Source organism: Eleutherodactylus coqui, chromosome 13 (assembly GCF_035609145.1).
Source record: "Eleutherodactylus coqui strain aEleCoq1 chromosome 13, aEleCoq1.hap1, whole genome shotgun sequence".
Taxonomy (NCBI): domain Eukaryota; kingdom Metazoa; phylum Chordata; class Amphibia; order Anura; family Eleutherodactylidae; genus Eleutherodactylus; species Eleutherodactylus coqui.
The window spans coordinates 58,989,861-59,016,649 of record NC_089849.1 but is presented as its reverse complement, the minus strand read 5'-3'; the positions used below and the strand labels follow the sequence as shown (position 1 = coordinate 59,016,649).

At 43.6% G+C, this 26,789-nt stretch overlaps 2 protein-coding genes across 3 annotated transcripts in view; one reads left to right on the top strand and one right to left on the bottom strand.

Moving 5' to 3' along the window:
- The window catches only part of MYH7B (myosin heavy chain 7B), a 48,479-nt gene extending 35,023 nt beyond the window's left edge, over positions 1–13,456 (top strand). The window contains exons 28-43 of one of the 2 annotated variants that reach the window (XM_066587678.1): positions 200–290; positions 849–1,238; positions 1,346–1,472; positions 2,668–2,786; positions 2,879–3,075; positions 3,165–3,514; positions 3,886–4,010; positions 4,126–4,241; positions 4,965–5,157; positions 5,320–5,523; positions 5,786–5,911; positions 6,127–6,297; positions 7,311–7,415; positions 8,739–8,834; positions 8,977–9,114; positions 13,313–13,456. In XM_066587678.1, coding sequence (XP_066443775.1) covers positions 200–290; positions 849–1,238; positions 1,346–1,472; positions 2,668–2,786; positions 2,879–3,075; positions 3,165–3,514; positions 3,886–4,010; positions 4,126–4,241; positions 4,965–5,157; positions 5,320–5,523; positions 5,786–5,911; positions 6,127–6,297; positions 7,311–7,415; positions 8,739–8,834; positions 8,977–9,114; positions 13,313–13,345 — 2,581 coding nt within the window. In that variant the 3' untranslated portion in view covers positions 13,346–13,456. Of the gene's footprint in view, positions 1–199; positions 291–848; positions 1,239–1,345; positions 1,473–2,667; positions 2,787–2,878; positions 3,076–3,164; positions 3,515–3,885; positions 4,011–4,125; positions 4,242–4,964; positions 5,158–5,319; positions 5,524–5,785; positions 5,912–6,126; positions 6,298–7,310; positions 7,416–8,738; positions 8,835–8,976; positions 9,115–10,473; positions 10,660–13,312 lie in introns of those variants that run through there. The other variant, XM_066587679.1, reaches the window with a different exon arrangement.
- The window catches only part of TRPC4AP (transient receptor potential cation channel subfamily C member 4 associated protein), a 39,433-nt gene continuing 24,296 nt past the window's right edge, over positions 11,653–26,789 (bottom strand). The window contains exons 12-19 of the mRNA XM_066587681.1: positions 25,419–25,520; positions 21,717–21,800; positions 18,468–18,558; positions 18,123–18,263; positions 16,317–16,428; positions 16,062–16,174; positions 14,339–14,545; positions 11,653–14,262 (exon numbers count right to left, since the gene is read on the bottom strand). Coding sequence (XP_066443778.1) covers positions 14,125–14,262; positions 14,339–14,545; positions 16,062–16,174; positions 16,317–16,428; positions 18,123–18,263; positions 18,468–18,558; positions 21,717–21,800; positions 25,419–25,520 — 988 coding nt within the window. The 3' untranslated portion in view covers positions 11,653–14,124. The remainder of the gene's footprint in view (positions 14,263–14,338; positions 14,546–16,061; positions 16,175–16,316; positions 16,429–18,122; positions 18,264–18,467; positions 18,559–21,716; positions 21,801–25,418; positions 25,521–26,789) is intronic.

Sequence of the window (26,789 nt, the reverse complement as noted above, 5' to 3'; positions counted from 1 at the left end):
CTTGGCCATTAACACTAGTTCACAACCTAAAGTATTATTCTGTCACTGACTTGGTCATACTCTCTACTATAGAACACTGCAATCTGAATTCAAATATGTCATGTGTTAATAAACTGATTTATTGATTACTTTGAGGCTTTGTTGGTAGGTAGTAAATCTGCATCATTGACGTCCTGGGCTTGTACCTTGTGTTCTTTAGGAAAGATTTTGAGATCAGTCAGCTAAACTCAAGGATTGAAGATGAACAAATGATGTGTGCGCAGTTACAGAAGAAAATCAAAGAACTTCAGGTGATTTGGCAATTTTGTGAATTTATCAGTAAAAATTTGTTTAAGGACTCATTCACACCTTCGCTGGGCGTTTCAGTTTTCTTGCTCTTTTCAGAGAGTAGGAAGCTGACCCCATCCTGGCCAAAAGGATCCGTCTTATGACAGAATCGAACGGCACCGAACGGATCCCACTGACTACAATGGGGTCGGTTCAGTTTCCAGCTGGGCTTCCGGCATTTTATAGGATGAAATAACGCAGCATAAAGCACTATTTCATCCAGTTTTTAATGGAAACCAGTGAAGTGGATGTGAATAAAACCTAACTTGTGTTCGGCAAGTAGTATTAAAATTCAGATCATATAAATCTGTGTTCTGGTAGGCTTTGTTGCAGATCAAGTTGTGCATATGATCAATTGTGAGGCAAGATCTCTGGGTAGCAGATGCAGATCTTGCCTGGAATTTGCCTAAGTGTGTACATGTTGGGGTCCAGGTGAAGAGCCAAGGGGGTAGAGAGGGCATAATTGTAAATCCAGCTCCCGTGAATCAGTTCTAACTGTTTTAATTTTCCCACATCCATAGGCACGTATTGAAGAACTTGAAGAGGAATTGGAAGCAGAAAGAGCCACCCGAGCAAAGGTGGAGAAACAGCGCTCCGAGGTAGCTAAAGAACTAGAGGAATTAAGTGAGCGTCTGGAAGAAGCTGGTGGGGCCACATCTGTTCAGATTGAGATGAACAAGAAGAGGGAAGCTGAATTTTTGAAGTTACGCAGGGATCTGGAAGAAGCCACACTTCACCACGAAGCAACCGCTGCTGGTCTGCGCAAGAAGCATGCAGACAGCGTGGCTGAACTTGGGGAACAGATTGACAGCCTGCAGCGGGTGAAGCAAAAACTGGAGAAAGAGAAAAGTGAGATGAAGATGGAACTGGATGACTTCTCTTCCAACATTGAACAACTCTTAAAAAACAAGGTTAGATATTTTTCTTGGTTTGAGCTGAGCAGATATAAGAATCACTGATGATCTTCTGAGTATAAAGGAAACATCTACACAATCTAGAACTTTATGTTGAATTGTAGGGGAATGCAGAGAAGTTGTGTCGGACGTATGAGGACCAACTAAGTGAAGCAAAATGCAAAGTAGATGAACTGCAACGACAATTAGCAGATATGTCCTTGCACAGAGCAAGACTACAGACGGAGAATGGTGAGATGATAGTAAAAGGAATAATCCAAATGTAACATTATTTCTAATCATGAAAGTTCTATTCCCACTTTTGCCGATCATGGTCGAGATGTAGGAGGAGGCTGGGATTGAATGGGACTCATGGTCGAGATGTAGGAGGAGGCTGGGATTGAATGGGACTCATGGTCGAGATGTAGGAGTAGGCTGGGATTGAATGGGACTCATGGTCGAGATGTACGAGGAGGCTGGGATTGAATGGGACTCATGGTCGAGATGTACGAGCAGGCTGGGATTGAATGGGACTCATGGTAGAGATGTAGGCGGAGGCTGGGATTGAATGGGACTCATGGTAGAGATGTATGAGGAGCTGGGATTGAATGGGACTCATGGTCGAGATGTAGGAGTAGGCTGGGATTGAATGGGACTCATGGTTCGAGATGTAGGAGTAGGCTGGGATTGAATGGGACTCATGGTCGAGATGTACGAGGAGGCTGGGATTGAATGGGACTCATGGTCGAGATGTACGAGGCGGCTGGGATTGAATGGGACTCATGGTCGAGATGTATGAGGAGGCTGGGATTGAATGGGACTCATGGTCGAGATGTATGAGGAGGCTGGGATTGAATGGGACTCATGGTCGAGATGTATGAGCAGGCTGGGATTGAATGGGACTCATGGTCGAGATGTATGAGGAGGCTGGGATTGAATGGGACTCATGGTCGAGATGTATGAGGAGGCTGGGATTGAATGGGACTCATGGTCGAAATGTATGAGGAGGCTGGGATTGAATGGGACTTACGGAAACAGTATAGCACATCCTGCTTGGCTATTTCTGCACCGCTGGCCACTGCATACAGCTAGGCAAGGAGGGGTTCAATTCTTTTTTTTTTTTTTCTAGTTCACCATATTTAAACGTTTTTTGAAAGTTTTTCAATAAGTTATTTAATACATTATATGGTACATTAAATAGTACCATTGAAAAATACAACTTGTCCTTAAAAAAAAAAAAAATCTCATACAGCTATGTTGATGGAAAAAAAATAAAAATCTTGAAACACAAGGATGAAAAAAACAACAAAAATATCAGGTCTTAAAGGGGTTAAATGGGATAAAATACATAAACCATTCATAGTTCTTAAAGCTGAAATGAAAAATGGGGTGCACAGGCACTTTATACCTGAAAGCTAATATTTCTTCTATCCATATGGCTCGTTAGGAGAATTCTCCCGCCTTCTAGAGGAAAAGGAGTCTCTTGTCAACCAACTGAGCAGAGGGAAGGCTTCTTTCACTCAGAGCATTGAGGAGCTGAAAAGGCAACTGGAAGAGGAGACAAAGGTAAGGATGTGATGCGGACAGCAAAGACTTTTAGATCCTTTTAAGGACATCATAACAAAATTGCTACAGTAAAGCCCACTTGTGTCTTTCAGTCAAAAAATGCACTAGCACATGCACTACAAGCATCCCGTCACGACTGTGATCTTATGCGAGAGCAATACGAAGAGGAGCAGGAGGCCAAAGCAGAATTGCAGAGGTCTCTATCAAAGGCAAATGCCGAGGTAGCTCAGTGGAGGAACAAGTATGAAACCGATGCCATTCAGAGGACAGAAGAGCTGGAAGATGCCAAGTATGTTTTAATTCAATCTCACTTTGCCAAGAACTTCATTTATGTTCAGACAGTTATGTAATATAGACTTATTTTGCTCCCTTTGTCAGGAAGAAGCTAGCAGCACGTCTTCAGGATGCTGAGGAAGCAATAGAAGCTGCTAATGCAAAGTGTTCTTCACTGGAAAAGACCAAGCATCGACTCCAGACTGAAATTGAAGACTTGGTTATTGACTTAGAGAGGGCTAACTCTGCTGCTGCAGCATTAGATAAGAAGCAAAGAAACTTTGACCGGATCCTGACAGAATGGAAGCAGAAATACGAGGAGACCCAAGCTGAGCTGGAGGCATCCCAAAAAGAGTCCCGCAGCCTGAGCACTGAGCTCTTCAAGCTGAAGAATGCATATGAGGAGTCTCTAGACAATCTAGAGACAATGAAACGGGAGAACAAAAATCTGCAAGGCAAGTCCACAAAAAGATCATGACATGAGCCTAAAGTGGTTAGCTCACCACAGAGAGAGCTGCAACATCAACAGCAAGTGGCTGATTTTGTTCAAAAAGTTGCTTTTGGCTGCACATTACACCTTTAGTAGCCGACACAGAGGAAATGTACTATTGCTATTCAATCCAATGCTCCGTTGCGGCTCAGAGGGCGTTCCAAACTAGTCCCTCTGTGACTTCCATATGCCCCAATAAGGCATGAGGAAAAACCCTTTAAACTCATTTTAAAACCAATCCGTCCCTGCTTTCTACAATGAAACTCTTTTAATATTTACCATATTCACTGTTACAACTACAGCTTCTTGCAATAATTATCTCTTTCTCTACTCCAGAGGAGATTGCTGATCTCACCGATCAAATCAGTTCCAGTAGCAAAACTATTCATGAACTTGAAAAGGTGAAAAAGTCCCTAGAAAGTGAGAAGAGCGAAATTCAAGCAGCTCTTGAAGAAGCCGAGGTGAATATGAATACAAGAGTAGACTTCTACCTTGATTGATCAGTTTACTTAGAGTTAGAACATGTATTGGATTGCACTTCTGTTCTGGTCCTGATAATATAGTAATGCTTTACAGGGAGCTTTGGAACATGAAGAGAGTAAGACCTTGCGCATTCAACTTGAGTTGTCTCAGATTAAAGCTGATGTGGACAGGAAACTGGCAGAAAAGGATGAAGAGATAGAAAATCTCAGGTGAGGCTAACTGCTGAGTTAAAAAGATGGTGAGCGGTCTGAAAACAATGTTCTATGAAGAATCATTAAAGGATCTGGGAGTGTTTAGCTTGCAAAAAAGAAGGCTGAGAGGAGACCTAATAGCTGTCTACAAATATCTGAAGGGCTGTCACAGTACAGAGGGATCAGCCCTATTCTCATTTGTACAAAGAAAGACTAGAAGCAATGGGATGAAACTGGAAGGGAGGAGACACAAATTAGATATTAGAAAGTGAGGGTGATCAATGAGTGGAACAGGTTACCACAGGAGGTGGTGAGTTCTCCTTCAATGGAAGTCTACAATTAATCCTTAATGCTGTAGCTCATATTGTTGTGTAGGTGTTTGGAACTTTTGAAGGGCAAGCCTCCCGGTCTGCATATTAAAAATATTGTTGGAGAGGAAAAAAAAAAAAAATCACTCCTTTTCAAAGACTGTCTAGTATTGCGACTCAGCCATAATCAATTGAATGGAGCAGAGCAGCAATACGGACACAGATCATGGGGACAGAAGTGATGCTGTTAGGAAAAAAACCAAAACCCTATTTCCTTAGACAATCTTTTTAAGTTTACTCCTTTAAATCATAAATGAACATACAAGGAATATAATGCTTCAGATATGTCAGTGACTTTTCATCTACGTCATTAATTGCATTTACAGTTTACAAAACATAAATACCTATTTTAACAACTCTTTGATTTACGTAGGCGTAATCACCAGCGTGCTATGGAGTCCATGCAGGCAAGTCTGGATGCAGAAGCCAAAGCCAGGAATGAGGCTATTCGACTGAAGAAGAAAATGGAAGGAGATCTGAATGAAATGGAGATCCAACTCAATCACGCCAATCGCCAGGCGGCAGAGTCCCAGAAAATGGTCCGACACTTACAGTCTCAGATAAAGGTCAGAAATTTATCATTTGCTCACTTTTCTGAAAGATATACGGTATAAAATGTAATTATTGATAAGTCAGACTACTAAATTGTGTTCCATAATTGATCATTTAAATATCAAAAGATTGAAAAACCTATTAAGAGAAATGCGTCTTTTATATTTGTCTCACAGGATCTGCAGATCGAGCTGGATGACACCCTTCGGCACAACGATGACTTAAAGGAACAAGCTGCAGCCCTTGAGAGACGTAATAATCTGCTGATGGCTGAAGTAGAGGAATTGCGGGCAGCGCTGGAACAGGCTGAGAGGGGAAGGAAACTGGCAGAGCAAGAACTACTGGAGGCTACCGAGAGGGTCAACCTTCTGCACTCACAGGTGCGCTAAATGATGACTAAACAGACACTGCTTGGTAAAGAGCAGACAGCCACTTGAGACAATAGTATATTCTTTTTTTTTTTCCGATAGTGTAAATTCTTAATATGGTGCCACTTACATCAATTTCTGTTCTGTGCCTAGACTACATTAATGATTGACCAAAGATCCTAACAAAGAACCATTGACTTAAACCCATATTTTTATGTTTAAAAATAGCATAAACGATAAGAGTAACATATCTACCTTCTGTATTACCTACCAGAACACCGGCCTTATTAATCAGAAGAAGAAGTTGGATGCCGATATCTCACAGTTGACCACTGAAGTAGAAGAAGCTGTCCAGGAATGTCGGAACGCTGAAGAGAAAGCCAAGAAAGCCATCACTGATGTAAGAAATAGCTCATTTTTAGTTCTAGTATATTATACAAGCACTATGGAACATATTTTGGTTGATCAGTTTACACTGCCTCAGATTATCATGTGAAATGTTTACTTACACTACAGAAGATTGTTTCTATGAATTATGACCATACAAAAATGATAGAACTAGGGGTTTTATGTGAACAAGAATGTTCTAACAGGCTCTATATGCCACCCACATAGGCAGCAATGATGGCAGAGGAGCTGAAGAAAGAACAAGACACCAGCGCCCACCTTGAGAGGATGAAGAAGAATATGGAACAAACCATCAAAGATCTGCAGATGCGTCTAGATGAAGCTGAACAAATAGCTTTGAAAGGCGGGAAGAAACAGATCCAAAAACTTGAAGCAAAGGTACGGATCTTGTTAAGGAAAGTTTATGCTTATTACGTTTTGAGATAGCAGCGTTCATACACTGTTACGTTGCAGATGTTTGCAAGGAACATCCTAAAATAATAATCATTCATAACTTCAGAAGGGGTTGTTGATCCAGGATTTCTCCGATTGCCAGATTGAAGTCCAGAAGAATTTTTTTTCCCCCTTAAATGGGGAAAATTGGCTTCTACCTGATTGGAGTTTTTTGCCTTCCTCTGCATCAACATTCAGGGGTAATAGGATGGACACGTCTTTTTTTGGCCTTACATACTATGTTAAAAACATCCATGATTTTGGTCTTCTAAAAGAGCTAAAAGTTATTAAAGCGCTATCTATTTCCTTTTCATTTGAAAAGGACCAAATCTGTATTCGATACAGCATGGTGCACTTTGAAAATCTACAGCACCTCCTAAAAATCGTGCAGATTTTTGGCGCAGCATGTAATTGAGATTTTGAGAATCATCTTATGGTTGCCCCATTTATGAATTCTGTTTTCATGTTCCGTCACGAGAGCAGAAAAACAATCCATGACTGGAACATATCCATCCTGTGACAGAACCGAACAAACCCCATTGACTTTAATGGGGTCTGTCTGGTTTCAGTTATGCTCTCTGGCATGCGAACCAGTCCCAAGGATGAAACATAAGTCCTATGAGAGTCAAACTCTAGAACAGTGAATTTTCAAGAAGTCACTATTATTGACACAACATGCTACAAGAATCTTGAAGAGATGACCCTTCTCAGGTGTTGTACGCATTTACACTGTTAAAAGGGTCCTGCCATCAAGGACTTGACATGCCTGTTCTCGGGATTGGTCCCCACAAACCTGATTTGTGATTACTCAGAATGCCATGTATCTTTGGTGGTAAAACCTTTTTATAGGCATTTCTACATTTACAAGTCGAAATGCCTCAATACAATATGCAATGCCAACATCCATTGATGATAAACCGTACACCGGGTATCATCCTTTCGATTTATGCTCTTACCAGGTGAGAGAGTTGGAAGGAGAACTTGAGATCGAGCAAAAGAAGAATGCCGAAACTCAGAAAGGAATAAGGAAATATGAGAGGAGGATTAAGGAACTCACCTACCAGGTAATTTCTGCACATCTCAGCATTGTACATGTACCTTGTATATTGTACTGGATGATGAAATAGTGTAACACTTATGGATACACATGTGGAATAACCTAAGAATCTGTAGACTGATAAAGAGCATAAGAAACACACATTCTTCCCCACGGCAAGTGTCTATATACAATACACTGATGTGCCAAAAGTAATGGGATAGCCGTATGTAAATCATAAAGCGGACGCTACTTATCTGGTGAGGTTGAACAATGGGCAGGCGACATGAATTCAGAGTTTGAGACTAGGCAGTGGGTGTCTGACTGATGGGACATTTGCATTTCCGAAATTGCACAGGCATTTAACATTCCTTGATACACAGTGTCACGTTTACCGGGAAATCATAAAAGGCATTAGTACCCACAGTAACTGTACACAGACCCTTGCTGATCACAACTGGCAGCATCTGTTAAAAGTGTACATGTGGATAGACAAGTGACTCCAGCATAAATCACATTCAATGCAGGGGCCCCACATACATAAGTGCAGCGTTCTTTAGCTTTCATGGGATATGGGAGCAGAAGACCCACCAGAATGCCTCTGTTACCACACCAGGCACAGCACCCCACCTGCGCTTGTAAGGATACTACCTGGACCCTAGAGACCTGGCAACATGTGGTCTGTTTAGTTACAGTACCAATTGTTTGGGGTTGATGGTAGGGTTCGTGTGTAGTGTAGACCCCATGAAGCCATGGATCCCAGTTGTCAACAAGGCATTGTGCAGGCTGGTTGTTGGGTCCATCTAAACACGTCATTAACAGGTGCTACATTTCACTACTTGGTAACAATTTGCAGCCCTTTATAGACATCATGTGCCCCAACAATGATGGGATATTTCAGCAGTATAATGCAAAGTGCAGTAGAGCCCAGGTTGGCCAGAACTGGATAGAGCAGCATTCTGGAGAGTTACTACAAATGGTATGGCCTCCATATTCACCAGGGGGCGGCAGGGTAAAGCGGAGGGGAGAGTGAGAGAGATCTCTCTCTCTTTCCCCCCCCCCCCCCCCCGCATTTGCTCGGATGAGTATGCAGTTACTCAAAAAGCAATGCTTGCTCGAGTATCTGCCTTTACCGAGCGTGCTCGCTCATGTCAAGTATTTTGTATTTGAACAAATTTGCATGGAGATCCCCTATGAAAAATATTTCGGCAAACTAATGAAAAAAAAAAAAATCATCGATCCATATTAAAGCAAATGCAACACTGTCATTCACACCTCAATGAACAATAGTTGCTCCATGTAAAAGGTACCTTAACACAACTCCACAGTGACATTGTGCCGTTTCTTACAGACTGAAGAGGATCGGAAAAACCTGGCCCGAATGCAAGACCTGATAGATAAACTACAGATGAAAGTCAAGAGCTATAAGCGCCAATCTGAGGAAGCTGTAAGTAACTATATAGATAGATCACACTAATGCCACAAGGCAATACTCCCATATTGCATAAACATTTCTGAGAAATTGTGCAATTACTCAGCATGAGGGGAGTTGATGACTTAAGTGCAATCTTACCTTCTCTCTGCTACAGGAGACCCAGGCCACCTCCAACCTACAGAAATACAGGAAGGTCCAACATGAACTGGATGATGCAGAAGAACGTGCAGATGTAGCAGAATCACAAGTCAACAAGCTGCGTGCCCGAACAAGAGAAGTTGTTTCTTCAAAGGTAATTACTGTTTTTGGGCATTGATGTTTTTGGGGATTGATTCACTGCATGCTGAAGACCTGCAGCATTTCCATTAATCTACTTAGTACACCCATATAAAAAGTGTAAATTAGAGTTTTAAAAGCAAGATGGAGAGGGGGAGGGATTGCCCCTGTAGGGCTTCTGCACCTTTCTCCAAGCTGGTCATGGTAACCACAATTCCCTACTATTAGTTACCTACTTTACATTTTGGCTCTTTCAGCAAGACTCATTTTACAGTGTACTAGAAAAACTCAGAATCCAGGATTTGGATCAGGGGCCGTGCAAGTTTACAGCAGAACTGCACTGATCCTACAATTAGAGAAACCGATAACGACAAGGCAGCATCATTTTTTAGAATTCAGTTTAGGCAAAATCTTAAAAAAGGGTTGTCTCATGAAGACATAACCCTGTCCATGTGCTCCATTAGGGATGGATTCAAACCGTTCTTGTATTGTAAGGATGACCATTCACATCGAAACCCTGTGTGTTTGCCGAGAGTGGGACCCAGGGCGATCAAACTGATTGCCTCAAAGGCTGCATTTTGAATGGGACAACCCCTTTAACAGAATATCAGACAAAATAGGACAAACTGGGGCACATTTACTAATATGGTCTAAACGTTAGTGCAAACTGAAACAGTCTTAAAATGCCCCATATTTGGCAGAGCGACATGCGCTGAATCTAAGTTTATACCACCTACGAGTTGGCTTAGTTTACGCTGAAAATTGCACCAAAATTTCAGCACAACTATGGCTATATCCCCTTTTCAGAGAAAGTTCGAAAAAATGTCCAAAAGTGCTTAACACAGCAGTGTTAATGTGGCGCAGTTTGAGCCAGGAAATAATTGTATTTTGACAAGTAAAACTGCCCAATTGTATGCCTAGGCCAGGGCTTGAGGGGCTATAGCATGGCACAGGGATTCAAAGAAAGCGAGAGGCACTCAGGCAAGATAAGGGTCCTTTTACACGAACCGATCATCGTTCTGCTTTTATGGGTTGCATAAAATGGACAGGCCATAAGTGAACAAATGTCGTTCGATCATTGGCCATGTATACACTGAATGATTATCAGTTTCACATGTTCCAACTATTACCAGAATGATAATCGTTCCATTTAAAAGGGCCCCAATACCGTATCTGCTCCGCCCAGTGTTCCTTTCAGTGTGCTGAGGGTTAGAGAGTCAACTTTGTAAGTCAACAGTAGCTTATGGGTTTGTAATATATTACTGTTAAATATCTGGAAAGTGATGAACAGCAGCTTAAAAGCATCTAAACATTTTGAGCAACACAAGTGTATGTGCACTGCGTAAAGCAAAGCTTTTTTTCCCCCTCATGGCAGCATGAAGAATGAACAGATCAGAAGCTACAATGGTTTCCCAGACAGCTGCAACAGCTGTGCCTGATCCTCATAGTGTCTGATCACATCCCACCCCTTGACATTTAATAAAATCTACTGAGGCATAAAAGACTGGCATCTGTTATTGTCTGGAATACGCTCACAGGACACTTCAGGAGAACCAGAATACAAAATAGTCACAAATAAGTCATGATGTCATTTTCAAGAACTCCTTAGAAAAGCAATATGGCCGCCACCCAGGTCTAACAGTTGGGCAAGTCTACCCAACTAGTCCAAAGTATAGGAGAGATGCATGCCTACATAAGCAAGTAGCTTTACCATTTAAGAGAATGGGGAATCTTGGTTGTATATTCCTTGTGAATACACTTGTGGCAGCCATACTGGTTTTGCCTCACGAACCCTAGAAACCGAAAATACATTATAAAAAGGGGAATGTGCTATAAAAAAAGTGATTGTATAGAGTATGTTAAAATATCTAAAAATCCCTAAAAAGGTTCATTTTAGCTGTCACGATCTATAGTTGAAAGCAATAAAAAAAAAAAAAATCCTGCAGTTTCACACTGACCACCAAGCACACTGGGCTTTCTGTTTTGTAGAGAAAACTTAGCAGTCATTTCATTATCAGAGGTAGGATTACAATACAAGGTAATATCTATATGTAGATAACGTAGGATGATTGTCACAGCTTACCTCCTCCACCTCCCTGGACAACAATCTAGTCACAGGTCATGCTTTACAATAAAAATCATTGGGTACCCCCTGTCCCTTGTGTGAATGGCCCATGAGTTGATCAGAGCACATTTAAATGGCCTTTAAAACAAGGCGATGCCGGCCGCATGGGGAATGATGAATATGATCGTTAGTCCCCAATACAGTATCATCGTCAGCAGCACACTCACTGTTTACTCAGGAGATTTACTGCAGGCGATATTTGTTTTCTGCAACATTAACGACCTAAGCATTGGCTTGTTCATAAGCGGAGTGGCATCATATGTACACAGCCTGATAATCGGGCAAACAAATTATCACCAGTCTGTCGTAAAAGGGCTTTTAGTACCAACTTTATCCATGAATTACATAGTTGTGTTTTTTCTCGGTAGCTCGAAACATTTGCATTAGTCAGACAAACATCAGACAAAAAATGATGACAATACTCAGGTAAACACTTAAATTAGAAGCATCTCTTTATTTACACCAGTTCTAAGTCACAAGTAATCTCTCTATATATATATTTATATATCAAACAAATACCTGGGGTCTGGAAAGAAACCGTAAACATAAGGATGAGTGGATGAAATGTGAATGTGCGGTCCCTTAGCAGATAGACAATGTTTATAAAACATTAATATAAGTCTTCAGAAGGGCCACGCACACTGCTCTATGGGAAACTGCGGGGCTCACCAAGTATTACACAGTAACTGACAGCCAATGTTCACCATTGGAGGAAGTTAAAATTACAGCAACATCAACTGCCGCTGCTCTGTAATTGGGACGACACCTCAGGTTCATTGCCAATAACAACCAGAAACTTTCAATAGGTTTAAGAAGATTTTGGGATAGACTAAATGTATGGTCTACAGGTGGTTACTGAACAGGTGATGTTAAAGGGGTCGTCCAGGTGTAAACTATTGGTGGCCTATCCTTAGGATACCCTATCAATAATAGTTCGACAGGGGTCCGCCACCTGAGACCCCCTGCTGATCACCAGGTCAGTGCATTTGGGCGTTGAGCCGAAGCAGGCAATGTCGCTCTAGCTGCTGCAGGGGCCAGACTTGCAGGCCATTCGTTTCAATGCAAACTTTGATTGTAATACCAAACCTGACCACTGCATTGGGAACGGCACTGTCTGCTTCCTGCAGAAATCAGTTTGGCGCATGAGCGGACTAATGGGGGTCACAGGTGATAGATTTCTGCTTATCTACTATTGATGGCCTATTCTGCAGATAGGCCGTCAATTGTTTACAACTGGAAAACCCCCTTAAAATGAGAGGGGCAAGATAAAAAGGAGGGATTTTGTATTTTAACTCACACTGAAGGTTAAAAACATATAAAAGGACTCATTTACACAGTCATATTTGATGTCTGTGTCATTACCTGTATTTGCCAACAAAAGGACAGCAGGAATCGCAATTTCATTCCTTGTACAGGGACCAAACCCTATTAGGCAGTGGAAGAGAAGGCGCAGATATATGTGGCAGATATGGCTGTGTAAAAAAGCCCTTATGTGACGGCAAAATAGTCCTACTTGATATTGGGCCTCTACAGTACAATAAAAGTGTACATCTGCGTCAAGTAATGACCGATTATACATAATTTACATCCTCAGCAGGACACTGTAAAAGTCCTCCTGCTCCACACATTGTACCGTGATAGATCAAGTAATAAAAAGCCACACAAACTAAACTTAAAAATTAAATTCCCAATGTAAGCATATTAAAGGTGTTGACATCGCTGTTCCTGAGTGTTACATAGCAGTAATAGATGTGTGAAGAATCATTAAAATCCTGATAATGGCAAATGAACCTGGTGGGGTAGACCCATGAATTTATATAGAGGGGAGCAGATGAAAATAGGGGGTGACCAGTAATGTTCATCGCAAGCTCATTATAAACCCGGCAAGCACAACTTTCAAATCCGATAACAAAACAGACATTTATTACAGTAAATTGGGTCATGGTCCCCCTAATGACTTAATTTCCATCATATGCAGATTAAAAACAAGGATTTAACCACCACTGTCAGCGAGTTAATCTATTCAGTTTATAAATAAGGTTATGGAGGCAATAACTGGAGTTGTTTTTGCCATTTTCTCTATCTTTAGGTTATTGCTGGGTTCCCACAGTCCGCTCCTTGATAGGCCAGTGGGAATGGGAAGACTACAAGTCGCCGGAGAAGAAGATCCTTGATGGCTACAGTGTTCTGTTTGTCCTTTTCACAACATCTCATAAAAAAAGAATAATCAAAATTGATGAGTTGAATTATTATGTACAAACTGCACAAGCATAAAAGGAAATGGGAAGATTAAAACCTTAAGTCAAAAAGACAAAACAAAAAGGTCAGTTAATTGATGACATCCCTGAATGTATTGCACAGACTTAAGGAGTAACTGCACTTTTTAAAAACTTTTGAAGTGTGAGAGCGACATGTCAAAAGTTTTGATCAGTGGGGTGCCGAAACCCCCATTGATTGTTCAAACCAAGGGGCTGTAGCACTCACCCAAGCACTGTGCCCTTTCGGCTGTCTTTACGGCCCTTCGACTCTTCTTGACAGCTGAAGACTGGTGCATGGATATCTATAGCGGACTTCAGCTGCTGAGAAGAGCTGATGGAGCAAAAACAGCCGAAGGTGCACAGCACTTGGGTGAGCGCTGCAGCAGCTCCATCTGAGCAATCAGTGGGCATCTTGGCTCCCCATTGAGCAAGATATTTCATACGTCGTTCTGACAAATAAAAACGTTTTTAAAAAGTGCGGTTACTCTTTAATATATCCTGGAAAGTGGCATCAATGGTTACTGCTGGGCACATTAACTCCTGGGTGTAATTAATGATCCAGGATCACAGCGCGCAGAAAGTCCCTGGATACTTGAAATATCATCTGGAGTATCTGTCCATACAGCAAGTTCCCAATACTGGGTTAGTCCTCCAGAAATTCCTTGTCCACATCCATATATGCCTCATCGATGTAGCTTACTATGGCACACGGAGATGTCCTGTCTGGATTTAACAATACAGATACAGTCTCTTTCCAGTAGCTGAAATTGATACAAGAGCTCTGAAAGAGAAAGAAGTTACATGTTACATTATAGTATCTCCTTGTAACCCCCAAAACCAGGAATGGGTGAACTCACATTTTCTAGACAACTGCTGTCTTTATCCTTGTTGAGGTAATGCTGCTGCCAAAATCGCAGGAGATTGTGAAAATTGTTGAGTATGAACCCGGGGTATTTCTCCATGCACTCCATGTCTCTGATCGTCTGCAGGTAGCACGGTAATCGGCTTTTCCTTCGGGCCAACATTAGGATAACAAGGCTTGTATTCAAACAGCTGACATTCTCCTGTTTATTGGAAGCAAATCCCACAAATGAAATAACTCCCCTTTCCTGATTACTCTTCTAAAGCAAGGATGGAGGACTCGAAATTCACGACTTTAATATCAAGTGCTTAAAAGGGGACTTGTAACTAGGCTCATAGTTTCAAAACCACGGGCAGCATGAACCCAGGGACAGATATGCTCATTCGTGCCACGTAGGTTTTATTCTGCGATGCTGCTGTGTTTCAGATTAAAACACTTACAACTTTGTGACTTTGAACTGAGTTCTCTTGTCAAAGAGGAAGCCAATGCCGGGCTCTTCCCGCTCGGGTCATCAGCAGCGACAACTCCGCTCCCTGCTTGTGCATAGGGAAGGGGCTGTCAGTCTTGGGGGAGCGGAGCTCAGAGTCAAGCTTTTAAGTAGGTTTTTCCGAAATGCAGCATGAAACAAAACACGGATGCACATATCTGTCCCAGGTTCATGCTGCCCATTGTACGGGCAGCATAAAACTGGTGAGGGGTTCACTTTAGAAGAGTATCTGCACTTTCACAAAAGTTGTAATAGGTCAGACGTTCTGATACGAAGGGGCAGGAGCATGCAGCTGAGCACTGTGTGCCCCTTCGGCTGTGACGGTCACTCCTCGGCTCTACTTGGTAGCTCTATATGGACTTCCACATATGGTAAGTGTGCATCAGGTCAATGAGAGTTGTGCCCAATCCTCTCAAGAGCAAATTGCACATAATGTAAGCGTGTACCCGGCCTAAGCCTGTCTTCAGCTAACAAAAAGAGCCCAAGAATGACCATTAAAACCAAAATAACAGCTCTCCGTCAAGAATTTCTGCCCTCCGTGTGAGCAATTGCTGGGCATCTCAGGACCCAGACTTGCACTAATTAAGACTTTGGATGTGTCCATGACATGTCAAAATTTATTGTGAAAGTGCAAATACCCTTTAAAAACTGTTCAATGGGACTGGAAAGAGAGTGATAAAGGTTTGAAACCCAAATAAGAAAACCGTAATGTTTATGGCCATTTACTTGCAGATCTGATAAATTACTAAACAGTAAGCCATCTTAAAAGGGGTTTTCCAAGCAGCACTTACAGTCAGTGTTGGGAAACCCCAGAGTCTAAGTGGAGGCCACTGCTTTGACCCCTATGTAGTGGTTGGTGCAGCTCTCATTAAAATCAATAGGAGCTGTGCCTGCAATTACAAACGCAGCTCCCATTGATTTCAACGCGAACCATCGGTCCACTTGAAGAACCATCAATCCGCATAGCCCCATAGGCTATCATTTCAATGAGAGCTCTACATGCAATTACAAGCATAGCTCCCACTAACTTCATCAAGTGTTACAAGCTCCAGCCGCTAAACAAGGGACGGAGCAGTAGCTTCTGCTCCGACCCCATGGTATCCCGGCACTGACTGTGGGCTTCCTTGGAAACCCCTTTAAATGTCGGGTTTGTCAGAGCACATTGAGAGTTGGTAGCTACTATTCTGTATCTGTCTATAGATACGGATTGCTCTAGCCCCCAAAGACTTACCTGTGTTAGTGTTTGCACATGGATAATGTTGATAAGCCGAAAGAGGAAAGACATTCGAACAGACCCCTGAGTCATGTAGGATAACAACCGACATTCAGAGAGAACTTCAGCCACTGTGTGGGGAAATACATACAGAAACCAAAATTACTCTTTACCAAAACATCCGTACTGTCCTAAAATAATTATTTGGGTATTACATAAATGTGCGTTGTCAGCACCAGCTAAGTAGAGTGAAGACCAATACCGTTTCCTCACCTTTGATATCATCTGACTGGCTTTCAAACCGGTCCAGAGACAACGCAATGCATCTCACTAGCATATTGGAGTCCACTAACGAGCTGTTGATTTGGTTCAAGAAAACCTGGAACTAAAGCAGAAAAGGAATAATCACAAGTTGCTGTGGAATGAGAATGAGTCAATACGGACAGCACAACTTTGTCAAAGATCATGAATACCAGTTTGGGAAGGCACACACAGTCTATACGGCTTTATAGTACAGGGCCGTAGGCACTCTGTATACCATCGTACGGTGTAACCATACAGAAACATAAAATGGAGGCGAAGTGCTCCAGGGCTGAATTTCTCCTAATTCTGCATCCAAAATGACGTGCCATGATTTTCATATCTCGCGGGTACAAAATTAATTTATGGGATGAGGACCCTCATATGAAACCCAAAGGCATATAGAGGCAGAGCACGGGCACATACATTTCTATAGGAGCTGTAGTATAGCTCCACATAAGACGAATTGACAAATAAAAAGATAGGTAGAATATTTTTTAATGCTTGATATTTATATTTTATGCAAAAAATGGTTAACACAAGCTTTTCTTATTTGTAGACAATGTTTCGGCTACATACACCTTTCATTAGACATATGTTTCAGTGGCTGAAAAAGGCAAGACCTGCCTAAGGTCCAATTTTATAGACTGAAACCTGTAATGCTGAGCTTGTCTGTAGCCCACTTCCTGCTGAGACAAGCTTAGCACTGCAGGTTTCAGTCAACAAATTGGGGCCTTGGCCATGTCTTGTCTTTTTCAGCCACTGAAGCAACATTGGCCTGATGAAGGGTGTATGTACCCGAAACGTTACCTGCAAATACAAAATCTTGTACTCCAGGGGTATTAAAGGGACACTCCAGCGAAAACACATTTTTCCAACCCTCACAGATGTCTGCTATGTATACCACAGTCACTTCTATGCAGTGCAGCCTCTTGTCCGATGCTGATCTGGCACCATCTTGATGGTAAGACTTCTCCCCGTTTTCTCTTTCACTATTCTGTGCTAGAAAATCCATGATGCATCAGTACAGAATCACATAACCAGCTAGAGTCTGTACAATCTCTATCTGCAGGGAGGACAGTACGATGAACACTACTCTGAATATCCACCTAAACAAACTACAGAACATAAATTATACAGTCAGGAGGATGAGATGTTATCACATTATAACTGTATGATAGGAGCTTATCATCAGCAGTAACTGTGATACGAATTCCCGTGTCTCCTCCTAATGGGAGTTGTGTGGTAGGGTCTATAACACAGGAAGTATGCTGACTGGAAAACTGAAGCCTTGAGGGAACATAAACCCAAGTAATTCCCAGTTGGTCAGAATGAGATCACATGACCCACCTAAGGAGAAGGGCTTCAGGAAGTTTCAGATGGAAGGGAATAACTTACCAAGGTAATACTGGCCGACATATATACTGGGGGCTTGCTACACAATGAATGGAAAAACTAAATTCACTGGAGTGACCCTTTAATTTCTGGATAAAATAAAAATCACAAGCATTAGGAAATATTCAACCCATGTGCTGTTCTCTCCCTCATTGCTGTCAATTGGTATTGTGTAGGCAGTGATCAGCCCTGTAAGGAACGTGCCCCTACATATCCGATGTATAGGAGCTGCTGTGCTACCCGAGACTTGAATCAGAGCCGTAATAGTCATGAGAATGAGGCCCAACAGTGTGGTACATGGGAACAAATTAAACTAAAAGCTACTCAAAATGCCATGTCCTCAGTCAAGGAACGCGGACAACATGCAACATTTCTTTCCTTTACCTTTTCATCAGTATTAATGTATTTGTTAAATTTCTTGAAAGCATCTATGTTGAACTTCATGAGTTCCCCAAGGAGGTCAAAATAGCTCTGAAGGACGTCTCTAGATTTGCACTCGCTGTCCACAATACAGTACAGAATGTGCTATGAAAGAAGGAACACTACGTTACCCATTACCTATAAGTGAAAACCCATCAGTTCAGTGCACTGAAAATAACAGGGAAAACCTTCTCTGTAACAATAACCGGACAGAATGCAGAAAAAGTACAAAATATACTAAAACTGACACTAAACTAGTGGAAACTGCAATGACATCTTTCATTTACATACAGTTTGGATGAAACTCACCTCCAACAGGCCTCTCTTTAGAAGAAACATCTGGTCAGCGTATGACGTCACACCACGAAGGAAGCTTTCCACCGCTCGGGCTTGCCAGAACCTACATGTAGTAATGATGGGATTGATCATGCATACAATATATGCACTCATGCTCTTCAGGCAACATTTTACCAATGCAGCTCAACGTACTTAAAAGGCTCATATTAGGGAAACGTATTCTATGCATTCATTGATGGACGTCAGTTGTACACATGCAGCTGAAGCAGAGAAGCCACATGAAAATTCTCAGCCATGTCAATAAACTACAAGCAGTGTACCCAAAATACAGTAACTATAAATTCTGCTCTTCCATATTTACACCACTGACAAAATTATTAAAGGGGTTGCATGGGATTATTTTTTGTGTGTCTGTAGAGAGCGCCAATCATGTTCGTTTGCAGTGTCTGGCATTACAAAAAAGGCCATTCAAGTGAATAGGGGTGAACTGCAACCAGAGGATTTTTGTTACTTACTGTAAAAATCCCTTTCATCACATTCATTGGGGACACCACAAAGCAATAGTCCTAACTACCAGTTACACCCCTCCTGCAGGCACTGAACTAAATCAGTTTGTACATAAGCAGTAGGAGAGAACAAATTAACAGATGATCAATACAGATCATAGTCAGAAAACAAACATAAACCAGGCCACATTGATTATCCCATTTAGGAACCACAACAGCAGGAACAAACAACTGGGTGGGTGCAGTGTTCCCCAATGAACGTGACGAGAATGGGATTTTACATCAACCAAAATCCTGTTCTCTCATCCATATCATTGGGAGACACAGCGAGACCATGAGATGTTCCAAAGCTGTAGCCAAGTGTGTGGAACAAGGAAAAGGTAATGTGTGCAGCCTGTTGATCCTAGTGGGTGCAAATAAGAGACAGTTTCACCGACAGCTAATAAGTAATGTTTTCTGTAGGACTCAGAGATAACTAAGTTTGGAAAACGTGCCCATCACTAGGAGATGGCGATTGAAGTGCTTACAGATTTAGCAGAGCGATTCCTTTGCCCTTTAACAGATAAGACATGCTGAAAACAGATATGGACCGAATAGCCGGCGGCAGGTGCCATCAGTTCCCTACGTGCCAGAGACAACTGAATTCTATAGGAGCAGAGGGAAGGGACAGAGTCGATCAGCAAAGAAGTTGGAAAACTGTTGAGAAATGCAAAAGAGGAAAGTACTGTGTGTTCGGTGATGTGCTACTGGCAACCCCTGCCCCCAAAGACACGGCAAACCACAATCATGGCTGAACCAATGGAGAAAAGGAGATGACAATCTCTTCAGAATAGCAGGACCCATGCCATGGAGCATTCTGTTCTCAAGAGTTGATAATGGCCCTCCGGCTGCCGGATCTTGGACAGAGTGGGCCAGGGCAGCTATGTTGATGCTGGCGTATTAGCTGTCCACTATTGCATGTGAAAAGTAAGGAGAAGTGCAACGGAAGCCTCAGTTCACCACAGAACACCGAATGCTGACATGGCCATTAAAAGGTTTTCTGTTTTACGTGTGCCACCAGTTGGCTAGGTAGGCCATTACTGCAGTCTGATATGAATGGTGAAAGTAGGGAACAAACTAAGTAGTGCAGGTGTCTGAAGGACAGAAGAGTACCAAGAAGAATCTAGAAAGTGATCCAAAGGTAAGATTCTTGAAGGATCTATCTTGAAAACGATAGAAGGCAATGACTGGAATCTCCTAGGAGGGGCAATGGTCCCATTGGAGCACAAACCGCGCTGTACAGGGATGAGATTCAGGATGCTTCAAGCTTCTGTTGTCGTGTCCCATCCAGGCAGACCGGCCTCCCAGAAGAGGAGAGTTGCTAGGTGGCTCATACTCGTCCATTTGCTGATAAGGCAGGATGAAAGGCTATGGAGCAGGGGGCTGCAGTGAGGAGGCCCAGAGAAGGAGATACAGGTATCCTACTAGCTCCCACCTGAGGTCACTATGATTAACAGAGGCACACTGGGAAGGAGGAAATCAGCCATTTGCAGCCTGTACAGGGGAAGAGAAGAGGAGGTCACAGTGATGGAATGCTTCTGTAGCCGACCAAGCGATGCACTGGGGAAGAGAGCGTGCTGTGGGTGGAAGTCCCACCCATGTTGCCCGTAACATGTAAACCGAAACTTCTGCCTTCCAACCTCAGCCTGTATAAGCCCAAGAAGCTGGGGACTAAATTATAAGTGCTGGCTGGTCAAGCAGGTCAGTGCAACATCTAGGAGCCCCAGAGACCAGTCGTGTAGGAGGAAGAATGCCCAGAGGCCATGGCTAAGAGGCTGTAGGGCACAGCGTCATGGTGGCCCTAAAAAAATGAAAAGTGTTGGAGAAGCTCAGAAGCCCCTTTCACCCTTTAGAAGGGACTAAACTATCTCTTTGCCTAGTGGTAGGAGCTATACCCAACATCTTCCTGTGTCCCCCAATTACATGGATGAAAAACCAGAGACATACTAATGACAAGTGGCGCTGTTTCTGGGAGAGTTATACAGTCGCTTTAAAGACCTGAAGATAAAGTAAAGCAAAGGCATCATCGTATAAAGGGGTGAATGGGACTTTACTGCAACGTCTAACACCACCTGGATAAATGTAGCCATGTTCTTCTAATCCCATACAAACCCTCTAAAAAACTCATTTCAGTAAAAAGTATGCTGAACATAAACGGATCTCACAACAAAGCAAGGATAATGGCAGGCTGGGAAAAGGGCTGGTCATTTTTTTTTCTTGGTCCGTAAAGAGGATTTCTGCACAGACGCACCTCTTCAGGGATGCATACCGCACTCCCTAAACAAACCCTTCTGTACACCGCCTGATAACATGTTCCCTGACCTACTAACTGCAATCCCTGCTAGCCATCATAAACCGCTCCTGTAGTCATATTGATCCTGCCGTCGCATAGCTAAATGTCTGACTGTTGTCTGTATATAGCATCCCTCACTCTCCAGCACGCGATACAGTGCACATCTCCAGCCCCTTTACCTTCTGTATCACCCCATTACTTGTAGTATGTAAGCTTGTTGGAGCAGGACCCTCACCCCTATTGTTTCCATCAGCTGATTACGATTGTAACCGTGGTTCTGTAATTTTTTGTACTTTTGTCTTTCTGTATTTCCCCTGTCTATGTAAGCGCTGCGGAATATGTTGGCGCTATACAAATAAAGATTATTATTATTATTATTATTATTAGATATAAACTGTCAAATTTCCATCCCATCATACGTACCTGAATGATGACTCCGCCGGCTCCTTCTTCATGACCTGCAGCAGTCTGGTTAATAAGCCCTTCTTCCCATCACACACCAGGTTCCTGAAAAAGGAGCAATTCACTGTTAACACTGAATATTCTTCTAAAAGGTAACACCTATATGTAGATAGACACAGGATCAAACATACACAATAAGTGATAAGCTGTGACCATCTATTCCCCTCCCTGCACAGCTTACAGATCATGTCGAGAACAGTCTCCCATACAAGTCAAGGTGTCAGATTTTGTCCATTGTGTGAATGGCCAATGAGTCTGCTATAAAACAACTCTCTAAATGCCTATACATAACTATGGGGGCGGCCATCTATCCTTAGCTAAATGTAAAGCAACAGAATAATAAAAAAAACAAAAACAAAAACACATTCTATAAAAATTGGTAAATGAATATAGATAGAGAAATATATTCCTTTTTTAAATCTGGTTTTAACTAATAAAAAAAAATAATTTGGTAATATATATCCCCTTTAAGCAACTGATGGTCATACAGTGTAAAAAGGACTCTTAAGAGATTCTGTCACCAGGAGATCAAAAATTAGCAGGCACCACCACAGTGCCGCCGGTCACATGGCACACAACAAACATATTTGTGTAGGAAGGAAGAGCAGTAAAATAACTTAAACTTTTATGCTTTGGCGCCCCGTATGCAAAATGACTCGCTTCCAGGGACAGAGACAAAACGCCAGCACCCCAAGTCACATAGTCCTGCCTTTGTTCACACCACTTCCATCGCTTGGCCACCTGTAACCACTGATGTCAGTGCAAGCAGAGGTGAAATTCCGTACTTGTGCCATGTGGCACTGTACTCCAATCAGAATAGGCACAGAGGTCAAGGTGCCTACGCTTCGACTTCAGTGACGCATTACGCATGTGCTGCAGCACGTCGGTCGCTCCAAGAGGCAATACTTGGGAAAGCTGCCCAGCTAAAGTGCGGTACTTCACCAATGCTTGTGCTAATGTCTGCGGTAAGAGGAGACGGCCCAGAAAAGACCATCAGCCGCGCATCAACCACGGCCGTCACCCACAGGCGACCGGCGGCACATCAGCCGCGGGCGGCCAGCAGCACACTGGCCGCTCCAGCAACCGCGGGGGAGACCTCGCGGCGGCCGGTGGCACATCAGCCGCACACCAACCGCGGGGGGGGGGGACATCGCGGGCGGCCAGTGGCACATCAGCCGCACACCAACCGCGGGGGGAGACATCGCGGGCGGCCAGTGGCACATCAGCTGCGGCTGCCCAACAGCTAGACGCGGGCGGCCGGCAGCACAGCAGACAGTACGGGCGGCCCAGTGGCACATCAGCCGGGCGGCCCAACAAAATGGCCGCGGCCGGTCGGTAGTGCCTAAGCCGCAGCCGCCCTGGGAGCGGGCGGCCGCCGACAGCACATCAGTCGCGGTCACACTGCGCCAAGTTTAAAAGGGCCGCCGCCGCGGCACCTAAGCCGCGGGTGCCCACCAAACAGCCGCGGGCGCAGCATAAACATCGGCGCTGCGGGGCATAAGCCGCAGCCGCCCTGTAACAGCGCAGCAGGCGGCATAACTAGCAGCGCAGCTAACAAGCAGCGCAACGGGAAACAAAGAAGCGCAGCAGGCGCAACGCACATCGGGCGCAATAACAAAATAAACCCACATACTTACCTCCTTCGTGAGGTAGGTTGGCTCCCGGGCTCCAGCAGAGCTTCTCCCCATCATCGCCTGCCTTTGGTGGGGCAGTGGATGCCGGACCATAAATAAGGGGGGCTCTATGGCTGGCGGGTCACACTCAGTTTGGTGGCCGAGTGTGCCTCTTTTTCTTCAGAGGGGGCCCGGCAGACAACAGAGGGTTACATATCACCTCTGTTCGCCGCCCTCGGTGGGTTAATGGGGAGAGTCCTGCCTCCGCGTTATGCCCTGGCCTTCCGGGAAAGATAGGAAAAATTGAAAAATGCAAAAGAAAGAAAAAAGAAAAAAATAGTCTCAGCAGGAGAGACAGTCCTGCCTCCTAGACACTAAGCAAAAAACTGAGCTAGCATGCTGCTTGCAGGAGGGGTATAGCTAGTGGGAGGAGTTAACACTTTTGTGCTTAGTGTCGCCTCCTAGTGGCAGAAGCTATACCCAAGGTCTTTGCTGTGTCCCCCAATGATAACAGACGAGAAAGAGGGGGTGTGTACAAAGGCAAGGCCGTGTGACTCAGGGTGCTGGCAGCCTCTGACTTGAGGTGGGTTGTAAAGAATAAAAATGAGTTTTTAAAGTTATTATACAGCTTTTCCTTTTCACCCAGATGTTTATGTTGTGTGCCATGTGATGTATGGTGCCTGCTAATTTTTGATATTCTGGTGAGAAAGCACTAACAGTTCACAACAGGGTAAATAATATATGGAAACATGGTATTGCCCAAGAACTAGCTGTTCAACTACCAGACTGCAGTGGAGATACAGAAAAGACTGGGAGAAAACGGAGCAGAGAAGAGCAGTAAACAAGTGCCACCGGTTGGTTTCCAGAGAAATAAAAATCGGGCGGGGGTAGGGTGGCGGGGGTAAATTAGGTATAACCGAACCATTTAGGAGTCATCCACATACGCCAGTCCCAAGCCCGGATAAATGGGGAGGGTTAGGGAAAGACCTGGCGACGTACCATGTAAAAACTTCGCCTTGGAAATCCTATGGAAGAGCTCACAAATGATTCAGATATGGTAGCCGATGGCAGGCCCCCCCCAGGCCAAAGGATTCTCTAAGTGCTACTGGGGAAGAGCAAGGTCTGATTACAAGTAGTCAGCTGATGAAGAAACTATTGAGGATTTTTATGCAGACGTCCAGAAAACTCTAAATGAGATGCTAAAGAAGGACATCATTTACATTATGGATGATTCCAATTTCAAAGTCGGCAGCCAGCCAGAAGCAACCATCACAGGAAGATTTGGGTAAAAGAAATGAAGCCGGTGATAACCTGGTACAGTTCTACCAAGAAAAGGGGCTCAGGATAGCAAAGACATTGTTAATGCAACCCAAACGCCGACATCTCCCAATGGCCTCCATCGAAATCAGATTGATTATATCCTGTGTAATCATCGTTGGTGCAGTTCAGTCGTTGCAATAAAAACTTTTCCTGGCGCCGACTGTGGCACTGATCATGAACTATTATAATGATAGGTTCATCGCGGAAAATCGCAGCACGCCGCGATTTTTAAACGCCAGTGGAAAATTGTGATGGATTTCCCACTCGTGTACATCGGGCTGCGTTTTCCATAGTTATCCTATGGAAAGTGCTTCAAGCGTGAACCACCTGCGATTTATCGTTGCAGATCATGCTATGAACTATTGCCCATGGACAGTCAGCCTTATACTTGCTCATTGATAAGGCATACAAAGGGTGCCAGTCAGACGTGTGTATTGTACCATGCAGGATTATAACCTATAGATGACGTAACATACGATTCAGCCCTGCAGGTTGTCCTGTATAATGCTTCTCCACATTAGCCGACAGCATGCTGAGAGATGTGGTGTTTATACCTGCTTTTAGATCAGTATACCAGCAAGTATGGCCGCCTGCTACGATTTTTGATTTGATACGTCCTTTTTCTGCGATTTGTTATTTCCACTTTGGCCTGAATATTATATATATTTTTTTTACCATTACACATACAAACAAACGTTTTGCGCCAGGATCTCAGCCAGACAACTCTTACCTATCTGTGTTTACCACAGCATCCAACTCAGGGATATTCGCTTTTAAGGATATGGCACTCAGTTCATTTAATTCTTGGCTGTTCAAAAGCAAATATTTGTTCCTGCGATTGGGAAAACACAAAATTAGAACCAATACCAGTACAAATCAGATGGTATGTAATAAACAGTAACATCATGGCAATAATGAAAGACAGACTGTCTGCTTGGCGATGTATACTCACGGGTCTAGTGTCGGAAGGTTACAATAATACACCTACAGTATGGAGGATTTTGCCCAGTAACTTCTATGTTCCAATATCTTACTTTAAACTACAATGTACATCATAAAGGAAAACAGTTAAGCCTTCCTCACACAGGCGTCTGCAGAAACGCAGCGCTTTTCAACGCTGCATTTACTGCAGATTCAGCCTGCCTTCAGCAGCGCTGGCATGCGTTATGCCAGAGTTTTGAGCACAGCTGAAAATGCAGTTAAGGATGCTGGGGGGGGGGGGGGGGAATCAATACTCACCTGGCAGGTGCTGTCGGGGTCCACACCGCTGTTTTGGGAGCTACGGGCCGGCTATTTGTCAAGCCGGCAAAGCATCTATTGCTAGTGACAGGAACTGAATTCCCCGCCTCCCAGCAAGAGATTGCTCTGATTGACAGCCCTCTCAACCAATCACAGCCAATTCAGACAATCAGAGCAATCTCTTGCTGGGAAGCGAGGAATTCAATCCCCGTCACTAGCAATAGATGCTTTGCCGGCTTGACAAGTGCCTGGCAGCCGGCCCGAAGCTCCAGAAACAGCGGCGGAGACCCCGACAGCACCTGCAAGGTTTTTTTTTCTCCTTCTCTCAGCTAGTGTAGCTAGGTCGCTACGTGCTGCCAAAAACGGCAGCGCTGAATCCGCTGCCCATTCATTTCAATGGGTGACGCAGGGCCAAAAACGGCCAAAGATAGCACATGCATCGCTGTGTGAGCAGTACCAGTGAAATGAATGGAAGCGATGTACAGCATTTAGCGCTGTGCTGAAAAAGCAGCGCTAAACGCTGTACAAAGACGCCTGTGGGAGGGAGGCCTTACCAAGCTTGCTGACAATCTGGATGCCTATGACTGGCTACAGGAAGAACTTAGTTTTGCATCCCTTACCTTATTGGCATCTACCCTCTGGACTATTTATGGGCACTGTACTCACTTCCATGCAGTGCAGCCTCCTGTCTCATACGTCTTGATTTTAGATCCTCTCTCTTTCATGTCTCTTCCGTTACTCTGTGCTAGTAATCCCATGATGCATCAAAACTACATCATGTGACCAGCTATAGCCAGTAGCAGCAATACCTGCTGGGAGGACACTAATCATCATTATCCTCTATATTCTTCTAAATAAGCCA